The following is a 20,935-nucleotide window of genomic DNA, read 5'->3' on the forward strand; positions in this document are numbered from 1 at the left end:
TTAAGTAATCCTTGAAAACAGGTGTCACCCCTGGATGCTCCACAGGTGTTAAGAACTAGCTCTTAACCAGTCCTTAAGTGGTATTTATGCTCTGTCTGAATTGCATGTTGCATGCACCACAACAGTGATTTAATATTCAAGAGCTGCATTTCTGCTTCTAGTCCTTTTTTCCCCCACCAAACAAGAAGGAGACTAAAATGCAAACTCGAGCTATAAATAGAATGATTTTAAAACTGATTCAATTTTCAAACATCCACAAAAAATAACAAACAGTTTAAATTAGCAAAAAAAAAAAAAAATCATCAAGAAATGGGAATGAAAAAACAGACACATTGAAGAAATACACAGAGTAAGGAAGGATGATTTAAATATAGCATATAAGTGTATCCATTCAACATGAGAGCAGGCAGGCAAGGATTAAGGAGGGAAACAGACAAGGACAGGAAGTAAAACAACAAAGCTAACCAATTACCAAAATAAATCAGGAAGTAGCAAACAAAAGATACAATATATATGTAAAAATAAGAGTAGAAGTGGGTAAAATCTTTGATGTGGGCAGCAGTGAACAGTTATACAATACAAGCATAAACACAAAAAGAAAGATCACATGCAATAAAATGCAATAATGATTTAATAATCTGTGCAGTTATAATATCAAATCAAAGTTTATTTCTATAACACATTTAAAAAATAAAACGTTCAAAGTGCTTCACAGTCGACCACAAGGCTGATAAAAGTCGGGACAGAACAAGCGAACAGAAATCAAACAAAACATTTGCGTAGTGCAGAGCAGACCGGATAAAAGTCAAACTAATTAGATTCAAAAGCCAAAGTAAATAATAACCAAGAGCATTATTTTCTGATCCTCTATCCAGCACACGGCTGCTTGAAATGTGCTACAGAAAGACTGCATGTATGATCTCCCATTGTGCCAAACCACTGTCCATGTGGACTGAACACGTAACACAGCATTTGTCTTTGTATTTTGAACGTTAAACTGTTCTTCTGTCGTGAACCGAGGTTTGTGCAAGGGCCGGACCCAAAAGCGGACTCAATACACTCACTGAGAATTAGGTACAAGACTTTATTTACAGAAAGAATGGGAACAAAACAAGGATAAACAAGAGCGAAGCAGGAGCCGGTGGGAATGGGCACAGCTTATAGGGAAGGCGTCCCGAGAGGCTCCGATCGGGTCCACGGGAGCTCTGCAACAGGGCCAGACTGAGGAGTAACTGGAAAGTAACTGGGTGATGGTTTCCTTAATGAGAGCTGATGACGGAGGTGGAACGAGAAAGCCAGCACTGGAGGAAGCGAACAACAGGCGGTGAGTCAAAGGTGAGATGGTGCAGAGACCTGTACACCAGGAAGCAGAGCTGCAGACAAAGACAGGGCGAGGGCAGACGTGGCCGAGTTACCACAGGAAGTGACTGAACGAACTGGCGATGAGTAGCAGGCAGCGCTGGCTTAAATAGTCCTCCAGTAATTGACAGCAGATGGGGCTCAGGTGTGATGTAGGAGGCGCCGCCCAGGAGAGTAGCCAGGGAACCATCCTGATGACAAAACGCAAAACCCCTGAGCTGCGGATCATGACACCTTCAGTTGCATAAATTTTGTCTCCAAGGGTTCCACCCTTGCATGGGTTCTCTCCCATTTAGGTTCATCTGTGCTTCTAAACTGGTTCTGGTGTGACTGTGAGTGTATATGTTTATTGATACTAGGGTATCTATGTGAATGTTTGGTTTCTCTACCAAATTAAGCTCTCTAACCTGCTGGTGTATTTAAATAAAAACTGTGTTAGTATTACAAACTGCTGAAATCAATTATAAATACAAACTGCCCCCAATCAGCTGATGGGCTCTCGTCTCATTCCATTTTTTGGATTCAAATTTAAAATTTCCCCTTTGGTGACTCATCATGCCAACCTTCATTTTCAGTTTTTCTGTGAGACACAGAAAGTGCTTTTGTTATCAAAAAGAAGTTCATTTAATTCTAACGAAGAACTACACGTCCTCTTGTGAGCCTGCAAACCTTGCATAAAATGTAAGTTCTGTTTTTAGTAATAACAAGTTGAGGTCAGCGCTTTATCATTTGACTCTTTCCAGAACATGTTCTCCTGTCCTGTCTTATCTGTTCAGCAGCTTCGACATTTTGAACAGAATTCTTATTACACCTTCCATCATATGGATGTGATAACCTCTGGTGAAAACACACGTGTGTTAGGCGGGACCTTTCAGCCTAAAATAGATCCACAGCGCAGCCTTGCGTCACCGCCTCAGGACAGTTAGAGGTTATCAGGCCACAGCAGTTGGCTCGGTTATAAATCACAGCCGACAGCATCAAGTGGCCTGAGCTGGTTTAATAAAGACAAGTGAAATATGAGCATGGGGGAAGGTAGTCGAGATCTGTGGGGATACAGTCAGTGGGAAGCAGGAAGAGGATCAAATAAAGCATTTAGCCTCTAATTATGTAAAAGCATTGAAAATGTGGTAAAATGTGCCTTTGAACTGTTGTTTTTATTGTACTAAATATGAAAAACTATAGAGTTTAATAAATCATGATTCTTGGGTCTTGAGTGTATCCAGTCTGACTTTTTTCAGATCAGTGATGTAGGGAAGAGGTTTTACAGTCCAGGTGCTGCCTGCTGTTGGTAACACCTCGATATCAACACTGTATTATTTCCAGCCTGGGTGCAACTCTGGATCTCTAGAAACTTCTGACCACAGTCTGTATATAAATGAGAGACTTACCCAACTGATCAGTAATAATTTAGACCAGGGGTGGGCAATCTCAGTCCACGAGGGCCGGTGTCCCTGCAGGTTTTAGATGTGTCCTTGAACCAACACAGCAGATTTAAATGGCTAAATTAGCTCCTGCAGTTCTCCAGAGGCCTGGTAACGAACTAATCATGTGATTCAGGTGTGTTGACCCAAGGTGAGATCTAAAACCTGCAGGACACCGGCCCTCTGGGCCTGGAATTGCCCACCCCTACTCTAGATGATATACTCTTATGTACTATCGTTTAAACATCTATCATCTAAATTATGATAATTATGATAATACATTTACTTTAGCAGTTTTTGAAAGTTAATTTTATTTCTTTGTTTTCATGACTAACACGATCCACCTGATACTAACCTGATAAAAGTTCCTTCCACGAAATCTGAGGGATGAATAACAAAAAATATGAAAAAGAAAACAGAAATTTGCACAGTTAGTTTTTCATAACCTCGAGCACCATAGACAGATTCCTCCTACACTGTGGGGACTGAAAGCAAACAAAATTATTCATTTATTTTTAATTTCTTTATATTTCTTCCACCTTGCAACCCTTGCATTTGTAGGTTGTAGGGTTTGTGTATGTATTTCTCTTCACTTTCCTCCTTTCTCTGCCTCTCGTTTGCAAATGTTAACCTGTATCTGTGCACCCAGCAGCTCTCCCTCACACACCACACAATCACGTTTATTTCGTTTAGTGTTTACAGCAGTATGGTTTTCTCTTTTTTCTATGTGTAAGTTCAGTAACGAAAATCTGTATTCACTCATTTACCTGCTTTCCAGTGTGTTAATGTTTCTGCAAGCCAGTCAGTCTCTGCTATGCTCTTTTTTCATTTGTGGCTTTCAGACTCACCAGCCTCCCAAGCCTCATCCTAACCTCCATCTTCATCTTCACCACCACCAACACCTAAACTCTGGGAGATCCTGCTCCACTGCTGTGATGCTTCATCTAATTCTCAACACTGCATAGATTTTATTTAAACTCTCCGTTTACATATATATATACACATATGTATATGTGTATATATATACACACATATATATATATATATATATATATATATAAAAACTTGAAAAAAATACTAAAAATAGCCAGTTTTATTTCTAGCAGGAAAGATCATTTGGAGAACATGAACATGATTTGTTCAGACGGAGAGTTTATATATATATATATATATATATATATATATATATATATATATATATATATATATATATATAAAAACTTGAAAAAAATACTAAAAATAGCCAGTTTTATTTCTAGCAGGAAAGATCATTTGGAGAACATGAACATGATTTGTTCAGACGGAGAGTTTATATATATATATATATATATATATATATATATATATATATATATATATATATATATATATATATATATATATATGATAATTATGATTTTGTGATTTTACACTTGATTTTAAGTCAAGTGTCGTATTGATGGAAATGTCAGAGGGAAAAATGAATGTGAGGACAGATCAGCAGGAAATTGGGAGCAGCGTGATCATCCCTGGGTCTGATATGAATCGTATCTAATCAGGAAGTGCACTCACATGTTTCTGTCAGAGGAACACAGCCTTTAAATGGCTGAGGGTTATGGAACCATAGCAGGTTACGCTTTCCTTTTAATGCATGAAGTTAAATATACAAATATTTAAGTATGGAAGGAAAATCTTCTAAGAAAATAAACAAAAAAGTAAGGCCAGTTAAAAATGCAAAGCTGTGTCTCGTGGGAAAGTAAATTTGCACAATAAACATTAACACTTGAAGCAAAGCGTTTGTTTTGTCACTTTAACAGCCAAAAACAAAAGCACGTGTAGTTTTAATGATAACCTTATCTAATCTGTGCTTTCAGAGACGGCATGTGCAACACAGTCAGCAGGTCTGCCTTTGAAAGGCTCCGAGGTGTATCAGGAGAGCTGGCATTTGGCACCTAAATAGCTGAGATGACTCACATGTGCTGGACTGTACTGAGTAAACAGACACCATGTGAGGCTGTTTGACATTGTCAACATCACACTGTTGTAGATTTCTGTGAACTTTCTCTGCACCTCCTTGAATCCTTCCAGATTTAATATTTAGAGGCTACTGGCTGATTGAAATATGTCACTCTGCTTTGTTTTTTTCTAAACAGAGAGTCATCTGATGTTTGTGGAATACAACTGAAACCAGAACCAATCATGTCTCTCCTTTGATGACCTTGATGAGTTCAGACTCCTCTGATGAAGCCAGCCGTCTGACGCTGGATCAATCAATCGGTTTGCAACAGTTGATGAACATGACTGAATTTGGCTCCTGCGGTTATGTCTCTCATGTAACATCCACACAGCATGATAACAACTACATTCTCATGTTACTGGACAGCCAGTGGCTGCACTTTTATTCAAACAGATATGTTATTTGTATTGTTGCGATGGAAAAAAGTCAAACTTCAAGTAGAGGACATGTCCAACTGGCCATTTTATTCATCTTTTTTTCTTAGAAACTGTGTGTACATATGAGCAATTCATGTAATTAACATTACAAGATCATTTTATTTGCTGTACATTAGAAACTATCTGTGCTAGCAGACTGTAATCCCACATAGTAAAGGCAGTAAAGTCCACTTTCTCTTGCTTATACTCGGTTAGACACGCTTTCCCCTGAAAACCTTTCTTTCATGTTTAATTGTGTTTCTGTGTCAATATTTAAACTGAATTTTCATAAGCTGTTGTAAACTGAAGACTTCCTTCAAACGAGGCATCAACTTCACACTGAAGTGACTGTAGTTACAGATTTCACTAGTTTGTTGACATCCATTGTAATAAGGACTGTCAAATCAAACTCGTCAGGCTTGATGCTAAAATGTACAGAGCTTGCAGCAAAAGGAAGAAAACATACTCATTAAGATGCCATCACTCTAACAAGTCAGTGCTAATGTTCCATACTCACATGACCCCCTATTCTGTGAATATATTGTAGATAGTTCTGGCACATTGTTCACGTCATTAAATCTCACTGTTATTGTTACTGAACTTTGACCGTTGCATCAATGTAGCAGTTCTTCACACTAGTGGAATGTGGTGACTTTCATAGAAAGACAAGCAAAGACGATGACAAAATGACAAGAAAATGTAGAAACTTTAAATCAAAAATCTATCCATCAATTTTCTGGCATGTATCTGCATTTCATCCAGGTGAACACCAAGGTGATCTCAGGCCATCCGAGAGATCTCCAGTATATCCTATCCTGGCGACTTTTCCTTCCAGGACATGCCTGGAACACCTCACCTAGGAGAAGTCCAAGAAGCATCCTGGTCAAATGGAAAAATTATCTCAGCTGGCTTCTTTTGATGTTAAGGAGTAGTGGATCTACTCCAGGGGTCCCCAATCCCAGTCCACAAGGGCCGATGTCCCTGCAGGTTTTAGATGTGTCCTTGATCCATCACAGCTGATTTAAATGGATAAATTACAGTCTCAACATGTCTTGAAGTTCTCCAGAGGCCTGGTAATGAGCTAATCATATGATTCAGGTGCGTTGACCCAGGGTGAGAGTTAAAACCTGCAGGGACACCGGCCCTCATGGACTGGGATTGGGGACCCCTGATCTACTCTGATCCCTCCCAAATGACTAAACTCCTCACCCTATAGCTAAGGGAGAGCCACCCTTCAGAGGAAGCTCATTTGTGCCATTACTATCCATGATCTCATTCTTTTCGTCTCTACCTACAGCTCATGTAGGTGGTCTTTAACTTACAATATAAAGTTCCTCGAGGTAACTGTTGCTGTAATTTGACATGAAGTAAATAAAATCGTACTGAATTAAACATGGGTTGCTTTTACGCTCAGCATTCTCTTCACCACCATAGATCAGTGCCGCATCCACATCCAGGGATTAAAAATATTAGTGAAAAATAAAGGTGGTGTATTAGTAAAACAGCTAAACTTACTGCAATGAGTCAACCAAATTATTTCTCATATATGCTAATGTTATAATGCGGATGCAGCCATTCAGCCACACATTTTCTTGGTTAATGTTCCAAAGGAGTTCCTGATCCTGCACAATAATTCCTCCACATCACATGCTGGTCAAGGTGGTTAGTGTTAGGATGCCTGGGTCGTTGACCCAGGGTTTTGAGTTTATTATATTATTTATCATTTCTAGTCTTTGGTTTCTTTGTTGGAGTTCTGTCTTATGGTTTATGTCTCTGTGTAATCCTTAGTTGCTGTCTCCCCTGTCTGCTCTGTGTCTGTAAGTTCAGTCTGTGTTAGGTTTCCTGTTTTACTTTGAAAGTCCGTCTCTCATGTAAATGCGTCTGGTTTTGCTTCCTTTTTCTCGTTAGGCCTGATTTGCCCAGCTGTGTTTCCCTCCTGTTGCCCATTCCCTGATTGCTCCTCTGTGTATTTAAGCCCCGTGTTTCAGTTTGTTGGTGTTGTGATCTACTGTCGTCTTGCTGTGTTCTTTGAACTTGAACCTTGAACTTGTTCTGTCTGCGTAAGCTTATTTTGCATTCCTAGTTTTGGTACCCTTCTGAGTTCAGCATTAAAGCTGTTTTGAGTTCACGTTTCGTTTCTGTGAGTATGCATTTTGGGTCCACCATGCCTGCCTGCACACAGCCGTCACATGACAGTTAGTGAGAGAAAACGTATGCGTTAAGATGATAAATCATTGAAGATTATTCACTGGTTAATGTGAGCTGCAAAAGCAACCAAAAAAAGCAGCTGGACTGCTCGAGCTCGAGCTTTTGTGAAAGGGATATGGGAACACCCATCAAAACAACAGGCACTACAGATTTCAGTGGAGTAGAGTTCACTTTATGGTATATGACATTTATAGGACGACTACTGTACAACAAAGAATGCATACGACTATTAGTAAAGGTAACTGAAAGCTAAAATGTAAAAGACATAATGGCAGATTCTGGTCATTAACACCCACATAGTTAAATAACGTCCCTCTCTGCTGGCAGTACCAATTTTGCTCATACAATAGCAGTTTTTATACAACATTCAACTCTATGATAAACTTCCTTCAAGAATTAAAAAAAAAAAAAATTATATATATATAATTTTTTTTTTTTCAGTTTTTGCTCAAATGAAATAGAATTATTTTTATTTTATCCAAAAAATACTGACAGAAAAGTTGATTTTTCAGAAATGAAAAAAAGTCTTCTATGAGGAAATATACTGATTAATAATAAGCTAGCAAAACAGGCTAACCACAGGCAGGTGTCTTCAGTGTAACATGTATTGAACATAATTAAATGGCACAGCAGTGCTTTAGACAGTATTACATATATACATTTATCCAGTACATTCGTGCATCATGACTCACTGAGAGCATTGTACATTTAAATTAATTCAAAAACTTCATTTCATGTGTTAACTTTGTGGTTATCAACAATAATCACAACCCGGGCTCAAAAACATGACATCAATAATTACATTTAACTGTGCAAAATATCCTTCTAATCTAAGTGAATGCAATCTAACTTTAATGCGTAAATTGAAAATAATGTTGAGTCAAAGACACTTGAAACATTTCCCAGTTTTTGTGGCATCAGTTACGTGACTTTCATCTGTGTGTTTGGGTCCAGCAGAGAGCTCGCGCTTCCCTGTCAGAAAAAGCCGACCACTGCACAAGTTTTTGTTCTGCAGCAAAGCCGCAGCTTCATTCCGTGCTTTGACTTTCAAATGAAGCTCTTGACTGTCTGATACCCAGGGGAACATAATAAATCAGTCAATGGGAGGTTTATCTGTTCCTCAGTGGGATGACCTCCCATTCATCTCCATGTACTGGGGATGAAGGTTCCTCTTAGGACCAGCTTAGGGAACCACAAACAATAGAAAACAAAAGGTCAGCAAGTATAACCGAGAAAATGTGAACCGAAGTTACTCTGATGGGGTCTGGCGAGCTGAGGCACGTTCACCACTGGGATGTCCTCTGCAGACCATGCCCCTGCAAAAATAAGAAAGAAATTATTTGTTTTTTGGTGTTATATACCCTCTGAAGGATTAAAAAGTGTTCAGCTTGCTCACTAATGGAGGATATCATCAGCATGAGTTACATGATCACTGGCAGCCACTCCCTAGTTTCCCTTTTGCACCCTTTGTGGGTTTATTACTGTTTTGTTTGCTTATTCTTTTACATAATGTAAGAGTATTAGTCAGTGGAACCGACAACCATGTCCTTTTACATTGACATTTGCTCACCTGCTATATTGCTCCGCCACCATCGCTGAAACCGAGCTCGTCCTAAAGCTAATAAAAATTGAACAACAGCTACATTTGTGTGTCTCAAAGTTTCACAGGACTGTTTTGTGTTTACCTTTGCTTTTCACACACTGTCTTGTAGGGTTTATTTATCTATCCCATTTGGTGTAAAATAACTGTCTGAATTATAATAATAATAATAATAATAATAATAATAATAATAATAAATTTTATTTATAGGCACCTCTAAGACCCTCAAGGTCACCTTACAATAACACAAGAAAAATAGTAGCAATAAAATCTAATACACATGGCAAAATAAAATTTAGACATAAGGTAACCCCCCCCAAAAACCCCCACAACAACAAACAAATAAACAAACAAACAAAAAAAAAAACCCACAAGCATAAAAGTATAAAAGCTGAGCATGATAAAAAGGGACTAAGACATTACTGTCATAACAAGAGCTTTTTTATGTTTATCACTACATTAAGAGTTATTACTTCTATAAAAATGATCACTTTTTATAGCCACGCTGACAGAACTGCATCTTCTCTGTTTTGCATTTATTGAATCTGTTTTGTTCTTTCGTTTGTCGTCACACTTTGTAAAGAACAGAAACTTATTCAAGTTACATTTTTAGGGTTACTTGTAGAACTTGCAAATAAAACAACTTTTATAAAGGTCTAAAAAAAAAAAAACCTACGGATACAAACTAACCTGAACCTGACTGGATGTTGAAAAACTAAAGAAATATTTATAGAAACTTAAAAATAACAAACTACAAACTGACTGGAAACCATTCACATGCTCATGTTTTACTTAAAACATGGCAGCACGTGCGTGGCTGTTTTTCTTTGCAAATCTAAAAACCAAAACAAACCAGCAACACTTCTAATGACACGCTCACAGTCCCACCTGCATATAGATATCATGACTTCCTGCAAAGAAATCCTAAGCACTCCTGAAAAAGTCTAAATGCATATTTTAGCATCTTTAAGTCAATCTCTACATTAACTAATGCAATTATATTAAATAAAGGTGACAACGAAAAGTCTAATTTTGCGTTTTTGTAGCCCATGAACATAGAAACATTAGCTGCCTTCCTCCATGAATGAGAGAGCTGCACACATTTCAGAGACACCTTTAAAGCCTTTAGGCAAGAATTTCACTTTTTTTTTTTAAGATAAATGACAAACAGTGAAAACCAGTCCCCCAAATCAAGCACTACCTTTCTCATCAACATCTTTTTCTTTGATTTTTTCCCAGAGGAATGACACAAGAAGTACAGAGTGCGCTCAGTCCAGGAGCATATGCACAGAAGAGGCAGACACAAGGCCTATAGAGAGTGAACGGCGCAAGATAAGAAAAAAAAATCCAGACAAAGAAGTGATTCATAGTCAACCTGTAGAAGAAGTTGCTATGGATACAGCAGGACCTGAGAGGTCGGAAATGAGCAGAGGCCACGAAGAGAAAAGCATCTGGAGTCAAGCAGGTGATAAAGAGGAGAACTGCAGAGTGACGAAGGAGGCGAGTCAGCTGCTTTCGACCTACACTTGTGTGTGCGTGCTGTGTTCCCGGTCTCCTTTTATGTTGACGGTGTGCTGCTCCCGCTGTTGGCCGCAGAGCCGATGGAAGCTCTGGGAATGAAGATGTCAAAGGACGGGTCTGGTAGCTGCTGCTGTGTGAAGTCATAACAAGGCCGTGACAAAAACATCCAAGAATAGGGACGAAGTGTGTTCACAACTGCCTGCTTGAATTCAAATGACTTCATAAAGCTTTTACATGAAACATAACCGTCATGCCTTTGGTGGTTCACTGCATTTAAAAACAAACGGGTCATTTTTAAAAGAACTTTTCACAGAAATCGCATACTAACTCTTGAGATATTTCCGCAGCAGGTACCAGGACATTTGAAAAAGTATGACAGAGCTGACTTTATTTTTCTTGCAAAGGAAGCGGCACAGAAAGGAAAAATATACTAAAACCTTTCAGGATAATAGATTTTATGCATGTACAACTGTAGCATTAACTAATTAGATAGCTGCCAGGATTTTGAGTTAACTGAGAACTCTCTGCTTTCCACTAAATAAACCCTGACTGCACTGATACTACACTCAAAATGCATTTGAATGGTGACCTTGTATACAAAGTCATTAAGGGACTCAGTCTCACTTTCCAGCACTTACTCAGATACCACTGACATAAACACTGTGTAAAAAAAGCTTCTGTCACAGATTTTACTTCATAATTTGTATAAAACGTGGACATTCGGTTTAATTTGCAGCAGGGGCGATTCTCTTTTATGGTTAGACAAAAAAAGTTACATTACATAACTTCGGTCATTGTGGATGTGTGACAATCATGGTGACAGTATCGGATCAAGTGAATAACGCCCTGATATCCCGGTGTTGGTGTTAGTTGTGGAACATGGGGGGAAAAAAAGATGCTTCTGTTTATATAAAAGGCTCTTCTGGAACAAATGGTCAGCATGTCGAGTGTTTTCTTTATTCATTTATGGAGTAGAATAAATATTTCATCAAGTTAGATTTGCTGTTAGCCAAATTGATATTAGTCATGTTAGAAAGTTTTTAACAGTTAACTTCTTTGCTAATGCTAACTGCTCAGCCAATGTGATTGGTCAGTTGCAACGTTGATCCTGGACCAAAACTGTTATGATGACATAGGAACAGCACCAGCGTGGGGAAATCTGATTGTGCCCATGCAAACAGGCCTACAGGCCTACAGACCGATCCACGACCATCTAGTAACCAAAGGTAGTAGGAAAAATGAGCATTCCCTGAGATTGTTGTGATTGGTTGCTGGGGACTGAGAGCAGAAAATGATTGCCTAGAAAAACTACAGGCAACAAAATCAGTCTCAAGGAGGTTTCTGGTGCAACAGATTTCATCCACTGACAGCCAGAAACCTCCAACTACTGCCAACCAGCCGGCGAATAAACATTTCACTAGCAACCGGGGGTTATATCACATGCAATATGGTGGACAACGTTAGCTCGTTCAGTTACTTTAATCTGTGACCTCATTGCACCATTTTTAAAGAGTTTGTGATATTAGTCAGTAGTTTCAGGCCTCACAAGCTGACTGGATGTTTATTTTGTGTCCTTATTACTACAGTTTAGTTTAAGGTGGGTCTAAATTATTACTGAGTTGGGTAAGTCTCTCATTTATATACAGACTGTGGTCAGAAGTTGAAAATCTTCCCATGCGACCTCTGCGCTTTTGCTTTTCTAAGAAGAACAAGTGCTCTTTAGTCACAAGGTTGGCTCAACCCTAAAGCGTACCTGGTGTTGTGGTTTTTACAGACACTAACGGTGCGCATAATTTACAAAATAAATGCCATTTTGAATCTACTGATTATATAATGCACTTTTTTCTAGAACCCGAGGAAACGCCTCCAGCTGGATGTTTAACCCCTGGCATCTGTGACGTTAGAATTAAAGCTGTGATTTAGGCCACACGTGCTCCTGACAACTTTTAAATGTCCACCTGCTTTATTCATTCTCCCATTTTCCTTTGCCTGTTGTTAAGTAAAATGCAAATATGGACTAAAGTACCTTGGAAGTGATGGTTGCTGGTGTTATGTGTATCTGGTGTTGATGAGGTTTTCACGCTCTGTAAAAGGTTACTGTCACCACTTATTTCCATAAAAATTTGCCTAGTGCAGGAGACAGGTATGTGTGCGAGTGGACTGGTCATATTCAAATGTGTTTTTCTGTGAATGTATCACTTTTATACTCACATTTCCAACTCCTTTGCTGATGAGAGCCAGCTCAGTGGGCTGGTACACCGAGTTACGCATCTGACCGGTGTAGCCGCTGTATGGAGACACGGGCTTGGAATCTGTGATGAACAGATAGAGATAAGAAAATAAATCTTTTAATCACCCAACAATCAGTGTGTGATATCTGTGGCCCTCTTAAGTGCTACCTGGCAATAATCCCCTTCATCTTCATATTACAACCTGCCTGCCCTCCATCTTTTACAAAGTGCCCTGCAGAGATGGCACTATATAACTAACCCCCATATTAAACAGTTGCCACACCTTTGTCGCCGTGGAGACAGCGCAAACAGATGACGTAATGATTCTAGTGGGAGTGATACAGCATTCACAGATGCAGTCAGACACTTATTAACAAGAATGATTCAGAAGGTAAAATTTTAGGTGGGGATGATGATATTCAGTTAATGGCAGTTTAGTCATACTGTAAGACTTAATGTAAGTTAATGATTAAAGTCAAATGTGCCTTTAGCAAATTCTGAGACTTTTTATGACACACATTAGTCTGTGCTAATCAGGAAAAATGTAAGAGGCAGAACCTCCTCTGCATTCTTACACATTGTGCTTATCTGTATAGTAACATATTTTCCTTACAATAGAATAGCACAAAGCCAAAGCTACTCTTTCTACCTCTACATCACAGCTGCCTAATAATACAAAAAAGTCCCTTACAGCTTATAAGCAGAGACACATCACCATCCTTGCTACAAAGAACCATCTTCCATTAGCGATCCGTGATAACTATCAGACTTACTGCTCTGATCCTTTGGACTGAGCTCAGATCAGCAGATCAGATTCTGTGGTGTCATCATGTGGACAGAAAACAACCTTTCAGGACATTTTGCTGCATATTTTGTTTGTTCTTGTGTTTTCGAGGGCTAGAAAACATTCATTCATCAGCGCAAGGTCATCGTGAGAGGCAGAGTTTGTAATAACACTAAAGCGAACCTCATAAGGATGGCTATTGTCTGAAAACGTGTCAGGGTGAATGCACTGAAGAGCTCAGACACCGCTCGGTTTGCAGACAAATAGCTGACCGGGGAAATGTTTGCCTTTAGGAAACAAACCGAGCGTAGCTGCTCTGAAGAACTTTTATTTCATGGTCATATTGTATATGGCTGCTGCAGGAAAATCAGGAATATTTGATTTGGTTTTATTGCTGCTATGTAAATGTTATTGCATCATATTCAAGGAAATAAAAGACGGAGCTAAACTACCACCAGAAACATCAGCTCCACTTTGCTTTGATGAAACAAATAACACTGAATACCTCGAGGCAACACAACATTTCTTCTTGGAAATTACAAGGACAAAATCACCCCAGCTTGTAGTCTTTATCTCTTTCACAAAGGAGAGAAGATGAATCGATGAATTCATGTATTGCCCAAATCCAAATGATTTTTAGTGTTTTTCTTGTTTGCCTTAAACTGGCCTTGATGTGAGATCCACAGGTTTACCCAATCATAGCTTATAAATTCCAAAACATGATTTTTAAACTTTAGACGAGTTTTAAGTTTGAGAATTGTAAATTTGTAAAAATGTGACATTGAGTCATTCATGAATTCATCTATTCAGTAAAAAAATCACCGAAACATCCATAAAAAAAAATCTGTAAACTGTATTTTAAACAGTCTTAAGCACTTGGAGAACTGATCTCACGTGTTGGTTTTAACATTTATGTACTCATTTTTTATACTCTTATAATCCCCCTTGTCAAAATTATGCTCAGTCTTGTGTTCATCATCTAATTTTAGGTCTTTTGACTGGTTGTCATTTTGACCACTGTAATCAGCTTTGAGTCTATTTGTCCTGGGACCCTTTTAAATGATGCCATAGCGGATTCAGGCGTCCTATCTGAAGGTCTATTTTGGACAAGGTGCAAAATTGTGAAGCCATAAAGACTCATGACGATGTTACAATCCCTTTATAACAGTTGAAAAAACCCTTCAAAGTTAAGCGGACTTGTGAAGTTGCTTGTTTGAAGGTTTTCTACAGCAACTCCAAGGCTAAGCTACATACCTTGGTTGGACTCGTCCATGGAGAAAGCCTTATTTTCCACATACACATTCTGGGAGGATTGTCCCTTCAGGATCGTCTCGTATCCGACTCCTTGGTTTTGGCAAAGATCTTCTGTGTAGTCTTGTTGACTCTCATCGTCACTGTTCAGACAGCAGACGTCAGGAATGGTGTACATGATAATGAAGACCCAGGCGTTTGCTACCAAAGCGATGGCTAAGGTTGGGTCATCCCATGTTGGACCCCCGGTTTTCCCATTCCCATACACGTACATGACGATCCACGCCACCCAAATACCCACTGAAAAGAGGCTTGTCACAAGGATGCAAGCGCCTTCCTTCTTCCACTGTGCGTGTTTGCCCATCATGATGGTCAGACTCGCCACCACCACAGCCAGGATCAGCACCATCACGTAGATGAGCGCCATGACAAAGTCCTCGTTAGCAATGTCACAAGGCACGGCTATAGCTTTGCTAGTTTGAGCTGTGGTGTTGGAAGGCACAATTGTAATTATCAGCCATTCTGTGTTGATGATCACCTCCACCAGCCACAGCCCCAACGCCCCAAGACACAAGACCCAAACTCGAGGCCCGCTGTTTCGTCTGGCCAGGATGTTCAGCCTCACACACTGCATCAGCTGGGAGGCGAAGCAGCCGCTGAACAGTACCCCAAAGAGGAACCTCCGTGAAGCACATGTGGAGAAGTTCTCTCCCACGATGAAGGCAAAGGTTAGGCAGAAGAGACCAGCAGTGCAGATCAGGAAGAAGGCGTGAAGAGCTACCGAGCTCTTGCGGTTGTAGTCTTTATGGAAGGGCAGGCTGGCCAGCAGCGAGATGAAGAGCACGAAGGAGAAGACGATGCCAGCTGCCGCTAAGGCCTCCAGCACGATGCCCCATGCAGCTTCGGTGCTACACAGATTGTAATAAATGGAATCCACGTTTGGGCCGCAGCCCTTAGGAGTACTGTTGCTGGCCATGGAGCCTGGGAGTTGCTCTGGGACTCTAGCAGCACCTGTTCAGATGGACAAACAGGGAATGTCTGGGAGAGACACGATAGGGACAGATTTGAACAAAGAGCTAAACCACGTCACCAAAGCTACATTAAGATACAGTTGTCTACACCCAGCTGAGCAAATATCACACTTGCATGAGTCAACAGACAGAACGTCGTCATGTTATCCAGGAAAACGTTCTATAAAAAGATGCTTTGCTTTTATTTAGAGCTTCAGAGAATTAGGGATCTGCAGTCACACTCCAAAAATGTGGGAGGAATGTCACTGCTGGGCTTTTTCCCAACTCTAATGTTAATGATTAACACATCTGTCAACAGACATTGTTTCTGCACATTTACACAACAGTGAGGAAAAAGTGCGTTGAACCTGAGGCTCACCTGCTAAAACTCTGGTCAACTCAAATCCAAAGGTTTTGCTTTTTAGTGTTTTCTGCTGAATTACATAAAATCTGAGCATCTGTTTTGTGAATAAACATCTCTGCAATCCTGGTTTTGTCTTTCTGCCTCGTCTGGCTGTTTCTTTTCGTCCCTATCAGATCCAATTACACCAAACTGAGGACGGTCTCTGAGTCAAATCGATAGATGCGGCGTGCGGACATTCGGTCTTTCTGACCTTCTGTTACTCAATCAGGAAGACGGATCTTTCTGGAACAAAGAGGCAAATATATTCTTTTTCTACATGTCCTCCACTCTGTCACTCCTCAAACAGACAGAATTAACTAATACATTTACTCCCAGTTTCAGGGCGTGACCACTGATCAAACAAAGTTCTTAGACCGTTCATTTTAATATTTGTTGAGTTGTTTTTTGTAACTGTTGCCAGGGGAAATATTATAAGCATATTTAAGGCGCATCTTCAATTTCAATACTTTGGTTTTCTAAACTTTTTAGGCCTTTTTTGAGGATTTTTGTGCCGGTGAAACTTTAGAGAATGTCAAATGATGTCTTGCCAGAGTCGGCCTGGCAAAGACTCCAACACAGTCTGATGGCTATCTTTGGAAAATGTGAAGAGGGACATACATTTCATAAATGTGACATCTTTTTCATACTACAGCAATAAAGTAAAAACAATCAAATAACAAAGAAGTTCCTGTTTTTTGACTATATACTAAAGAAATATCTATTTTTTTCTATTTTCTAACTTTATACTAACAGGCCATTCTGGACAATGAGATACCAGACTTTTTGTAATTCTGGACATTAACTGCTTTAATTTTAAGAATTTAAGTCATGCTGACAGGTTTCTTTCATTTCTTTCAGCAGCATTTCTTTATCATGTGGAAAAACTGAGACGTACTGTTGACATTGCACTTATTTTTCTTATATTGAGATATCCCAGGGTTTAAATGTGAAGTTAAGTTCCTTCACACTCACAGAAAGTGGATTTTCACCCGTTCGACCCACTTAGGATCAAAGTGGGGTATATGCGGCCTACATCCCTGAATTAATACAAGACATTGAATCTGATTGTTGCAATAACTGGAAATGTAACCACAGAAATGTAATCTGTAAAGTGGATTTTCAAGAGTCAAAAGGTTCTTCAGTTTTCTCTAACTTATGATATATGTTTAGCTACTTTACCACAAACTCGCACAGGTAAAACCTACTTTGTGCGCCTCCAGATGACTCAATAGGGCTTCTACACTTTGACCAGCACAGACAAAACATACACTCCAGGTACAAAATCTAGCATCCAAACTCATACTCCTCTACTCCTTTAAACTCTTATATGGCCTTTTTAATGAAGTCTACTAATCCTATTCACTGTAGCTTTAAAAAACGTCTATATGAAGAAAGAAGCCACTTATAACAGTAAGAATAACTCAGTGAGTCAAAATTAAGAGGTGACACTAAAATGGGACGACAAGTTTACCATTACTATGGCTACAAGCCAAGTGCCAGACACAATACTGCGACTGAAGGTAATACATATTGCATCCTGCACTTTAATCTATTTGATGTGGTCCTGTCCTCAGGTCTAGGTATAACTCTGTCGTCTATTTCTCGTACTGATATCTAACCTTATCGTGAGCCCATGGGATCACAGGAGTGGGTTTTCCATCAGGAAAATGAACTGAAGAGCCTACTTAAATCTGATTTTCTACATAATGCAACTGAATCTTTCTTACATTCTCTACCCCTCCTTTCAGCTGTACAATCAAACACAACAATGTATAACTTAAGTATTTGAAAGCACGAGCTAACGTGTCTAACTGTTGATTTCTCCCTAAACACAGCTATTTAAAATCTATTTTAATAGAATTGTTTTCAGTGAATAACTTTTCTTTAGTTGTTAATTTAGTGGCACAAACGGTCTTCCATAAATGATCCCCTGCTCTCTCTGTCTAAATACACAGAAAATATAGAAATCAATCTGACGCAAAGCTCAGAAACAGGCAGTAAAGCTTCAGTGAGCGTGAATAAAGGCTGTGATGGCTGTGAGGAGTTTAACTACCTGGCTGTTCTCGGCAGATTTCTGCTGGGCGCGGCTCGTTGGTTTTCACCTGCTGCGAACGCGCCGCTATAGTTGGACACAAATTACTCGGAGAAGAAGCAAACTGCGGCACAGCTGATCCGACCGCTCCCAAGTTTAGGAATCCTTTCACGAGCTTTTCCTCTCGGTGTGACTACAGTCATCCCCTCTCCACCTCTCCCCTCTTCGTCTCTCCGAGCACGCACGGAGACGCACACGCGCGCACTGCTGTTCATCACTTCAAAGGACACTACAGCGACCTACCCGCACTTCCGGGAGACTTATAACCCACGAATGATTTTCTTAAAGCGTTTATGGCCCGGCAGTATCTGATTTGTATCAAATATTCTAGGATATTATGTATCATGTTACACAGCTTGAAGCACAAATATCCGTAAAACCAGGTCACAAACAGTCTTTAAAATATTGTTTAATATTAATGAATCACATCCTAACACACTGGATGTTATTGACTCCTATCTGTTGTAGCGTCAAGGCTACAGCTGCCCTGTAAATCAAACACATTTTAAAAACTTTAAAAAACGGCAGAAGTCGGGCCTCGGTGTTAGAAATGCGTGCAGATTAGTGCAGGGCACACTGGGCATGTGCAGCAGCAGCTACAGGCGAAAAAAGGAGTAAATACTGTTTTGTATAAATAACTCATTTGCAAAGAAATTTAGACTCTTGATAGAAGTCATTATCATACTCTGCAAAAGTTTTTAACAACAAAATACAGCTAAAATAAAAGTATTTTCTCACTTGTGGCCCCCTTCACAGTAATGACCATGTTTTTCTCCAGTGAAAGGCCGCTCAGTTCTGTATGAGTACCTCACACCTTCAATGACACCGTTTCTATTTGTTTCCTCTGAAAGGCTTCCACACAGAAGCTGTGAGCTCAGCCAATTTCAGCGTCAGCCTTCACTCATGGGAACAGTTTCTGTTTTATTGCTTTATGGTGGTAGCTTCCAGGACACTGCCACATTTTCCCCACTGAAAGCGTCCCTGTAAGGGTCACACACAGAGGCTCAGTATTGACCATTTTATGTGGCTCTGCTCACAACCAGCTCTTAAGTCACTCTTCCACTGATAATGATAAACAGACATTTTGAGTGAACAGCTGGGCTACCTGAACGTGTGAGTGGTGTGTAGAGACATCTAGTGGAGGATTCGAAGAATTCAGCAGCAGGTGAAGGACGCCAACACCTGCAAGTGTTTATTTCTACAAATCATCTTTAAGAATCTCTCCTCCAATCTCCTTTGCAGAAAATCTGAATGCAGTCCTGTGAAAAAAAAGAATTTTTTTGCGTTTTTCATGGGAAAAATGTACTTCTGATCAATTGATTAACAGTTCATTATCAAGTGTTAGCACCTCTGTAGAGGTTTTGGCAGTTTGTTAGTCTGAAGCATTCAGGTGTGTGTTAACACACCCAGGAGTGGACATCCCAGGAAATTCACCCGAAGGTTATACTGTGCAATGCTCAGAGATACTTCAAAAAGATAAGATGCTATATACAATATGAGTATAATACAACGATGCCAGAAAGAGTATTGCACTTAGTGTTATTGCTATTGCACATGTGTGGATGTGTGTGTTTGATCAGTTGACGTCTTTGTTGTGGAGTCTGACAGCAGTGGGGAGGAAAGACCTGCAAAATCTCTCCGTCCCACACCGTGGGTGCAGCTGCCACTGAAGGAGCTGCTCAGTGCTGTCAGAGTCTCCTGCACGGGGTGGGAGATGTTGTCCAACAGGGATGACAGCTTAGCCTCCATTCTCCTGTCACTCACCACCTCCACTGGGTCCAGAGGGCATCCTAGAACAGAGCTGGCCCTGCGGATCAGCCTGTTCAGTCGCTTCCTGTCCCCGGCAGAGTGGTTGCCGCCCCAGCAGACCACACCATAAAAGATGGCTGAGGCCACCACATTTCTTTTCTTCATTATTCATTCGTCATTTCATTTTTAGTTTCTTGACCATCAAATGAAAATAAAAAACAGTAAATCCAGGTAAAGCTAATAAATAAAAGTAAATCAGAATTCAATAAAGACGAAGCACAATTTCATATTAAATGGTGGATGTGATAAGGTGCCAGTTTGCCCAAATTTGGACAATTCAAGAAAAGCTTTTATTTTATTTTGCTGTCTGGCAATACCTCTGCTAGCCCAGAGAGGGCAGCAAGCTCCTTTTCTGCTCATTCTCAATCATTTTAATGCAGCTTCACAGATAAAAAGAGCTGCTGTGGTTAGCACTGCGGCCTCACAGTAAGAAGCTCCAGCTTCCTCATGCAGTCCAAAGACATGTATATTAGGTCCATTACCGGTTCTAAATCACCCGTGGATGTGAGAGTATGAGGCAGCCTGCCTCTTTGCGATGCCCTGTGACCAGTGGAGCCGGTGACCTGTCCTGGGTCAGGCTATAGCCCACCTGGAGCAACGAGCTCGCTCTGTAGTTCAGAAAAAGGATGGACTCTGATAATATAATACATTCTGACTGTTACATTGTTGCAACTGCAGCCAAAATGTCAACACTTTTATTATTTAAAGCCTCAACATTTAAGGACATAAGCTAGAAATTCTTAAAAGCTCTTCCCCAGTAACAGAATGTTTTGATGCTCGCTGCAGGTGAAAAATGTGCATTTATGTGCTATAATCAACCCTCTGTGACTCTCA

General features: G+C 40.0%; 1 protein-coding gene across 1 annotated transcript; it reads right to left on the reverse strand.

Annotated features, from left to right (window-relative positions):
* Positions 1–7,550: 7,550 nt before the first annotated feature.
* gprc5c (G protein-coupled receptor, class C, group 5, member C) lies at positions 7,551–20,580 on the reverse strand. The gene is made up of 6 exons (XM_040014154.1): positions 20,527–20,580; positions 18,254–18,425; positions 14,791–15,798; positions 12,733–12,833; positions 10,525–10,648; positions 7,551–8,716 (listed from the first exon to the last, which is right to left on the reverse strand). Exons 1-5 carry the CDS (start codon positions 20,578–20,580, stop codon positions 10,559–10,561), a joined length of 1,425 nt encoding a protein of 474 aa, XP_039870088.1. The 3' UTR covers positions 7,551–8,716; positions 10,525–10,558.
* Between the last annotated feature and the right edge of the window lie 355 nt (positions 20,581–20,935).

The sequence above is a fragment of the Simochromis diagramma genome, unplaced genomic scaffold, assembly GCF_900408965.1.
Source record: "Simochromis diagramma unplaced genomic scaffold, fSimDia1.1 OVJJ01000669.1, whole genome shotgun sequence".
Taxonomy (NCBI): Eukaryota; Metazoa; Chordata; class Actinopteri; order Cichliformes; family Cichlidae; genus Simochromis; species Simochromis diagramma.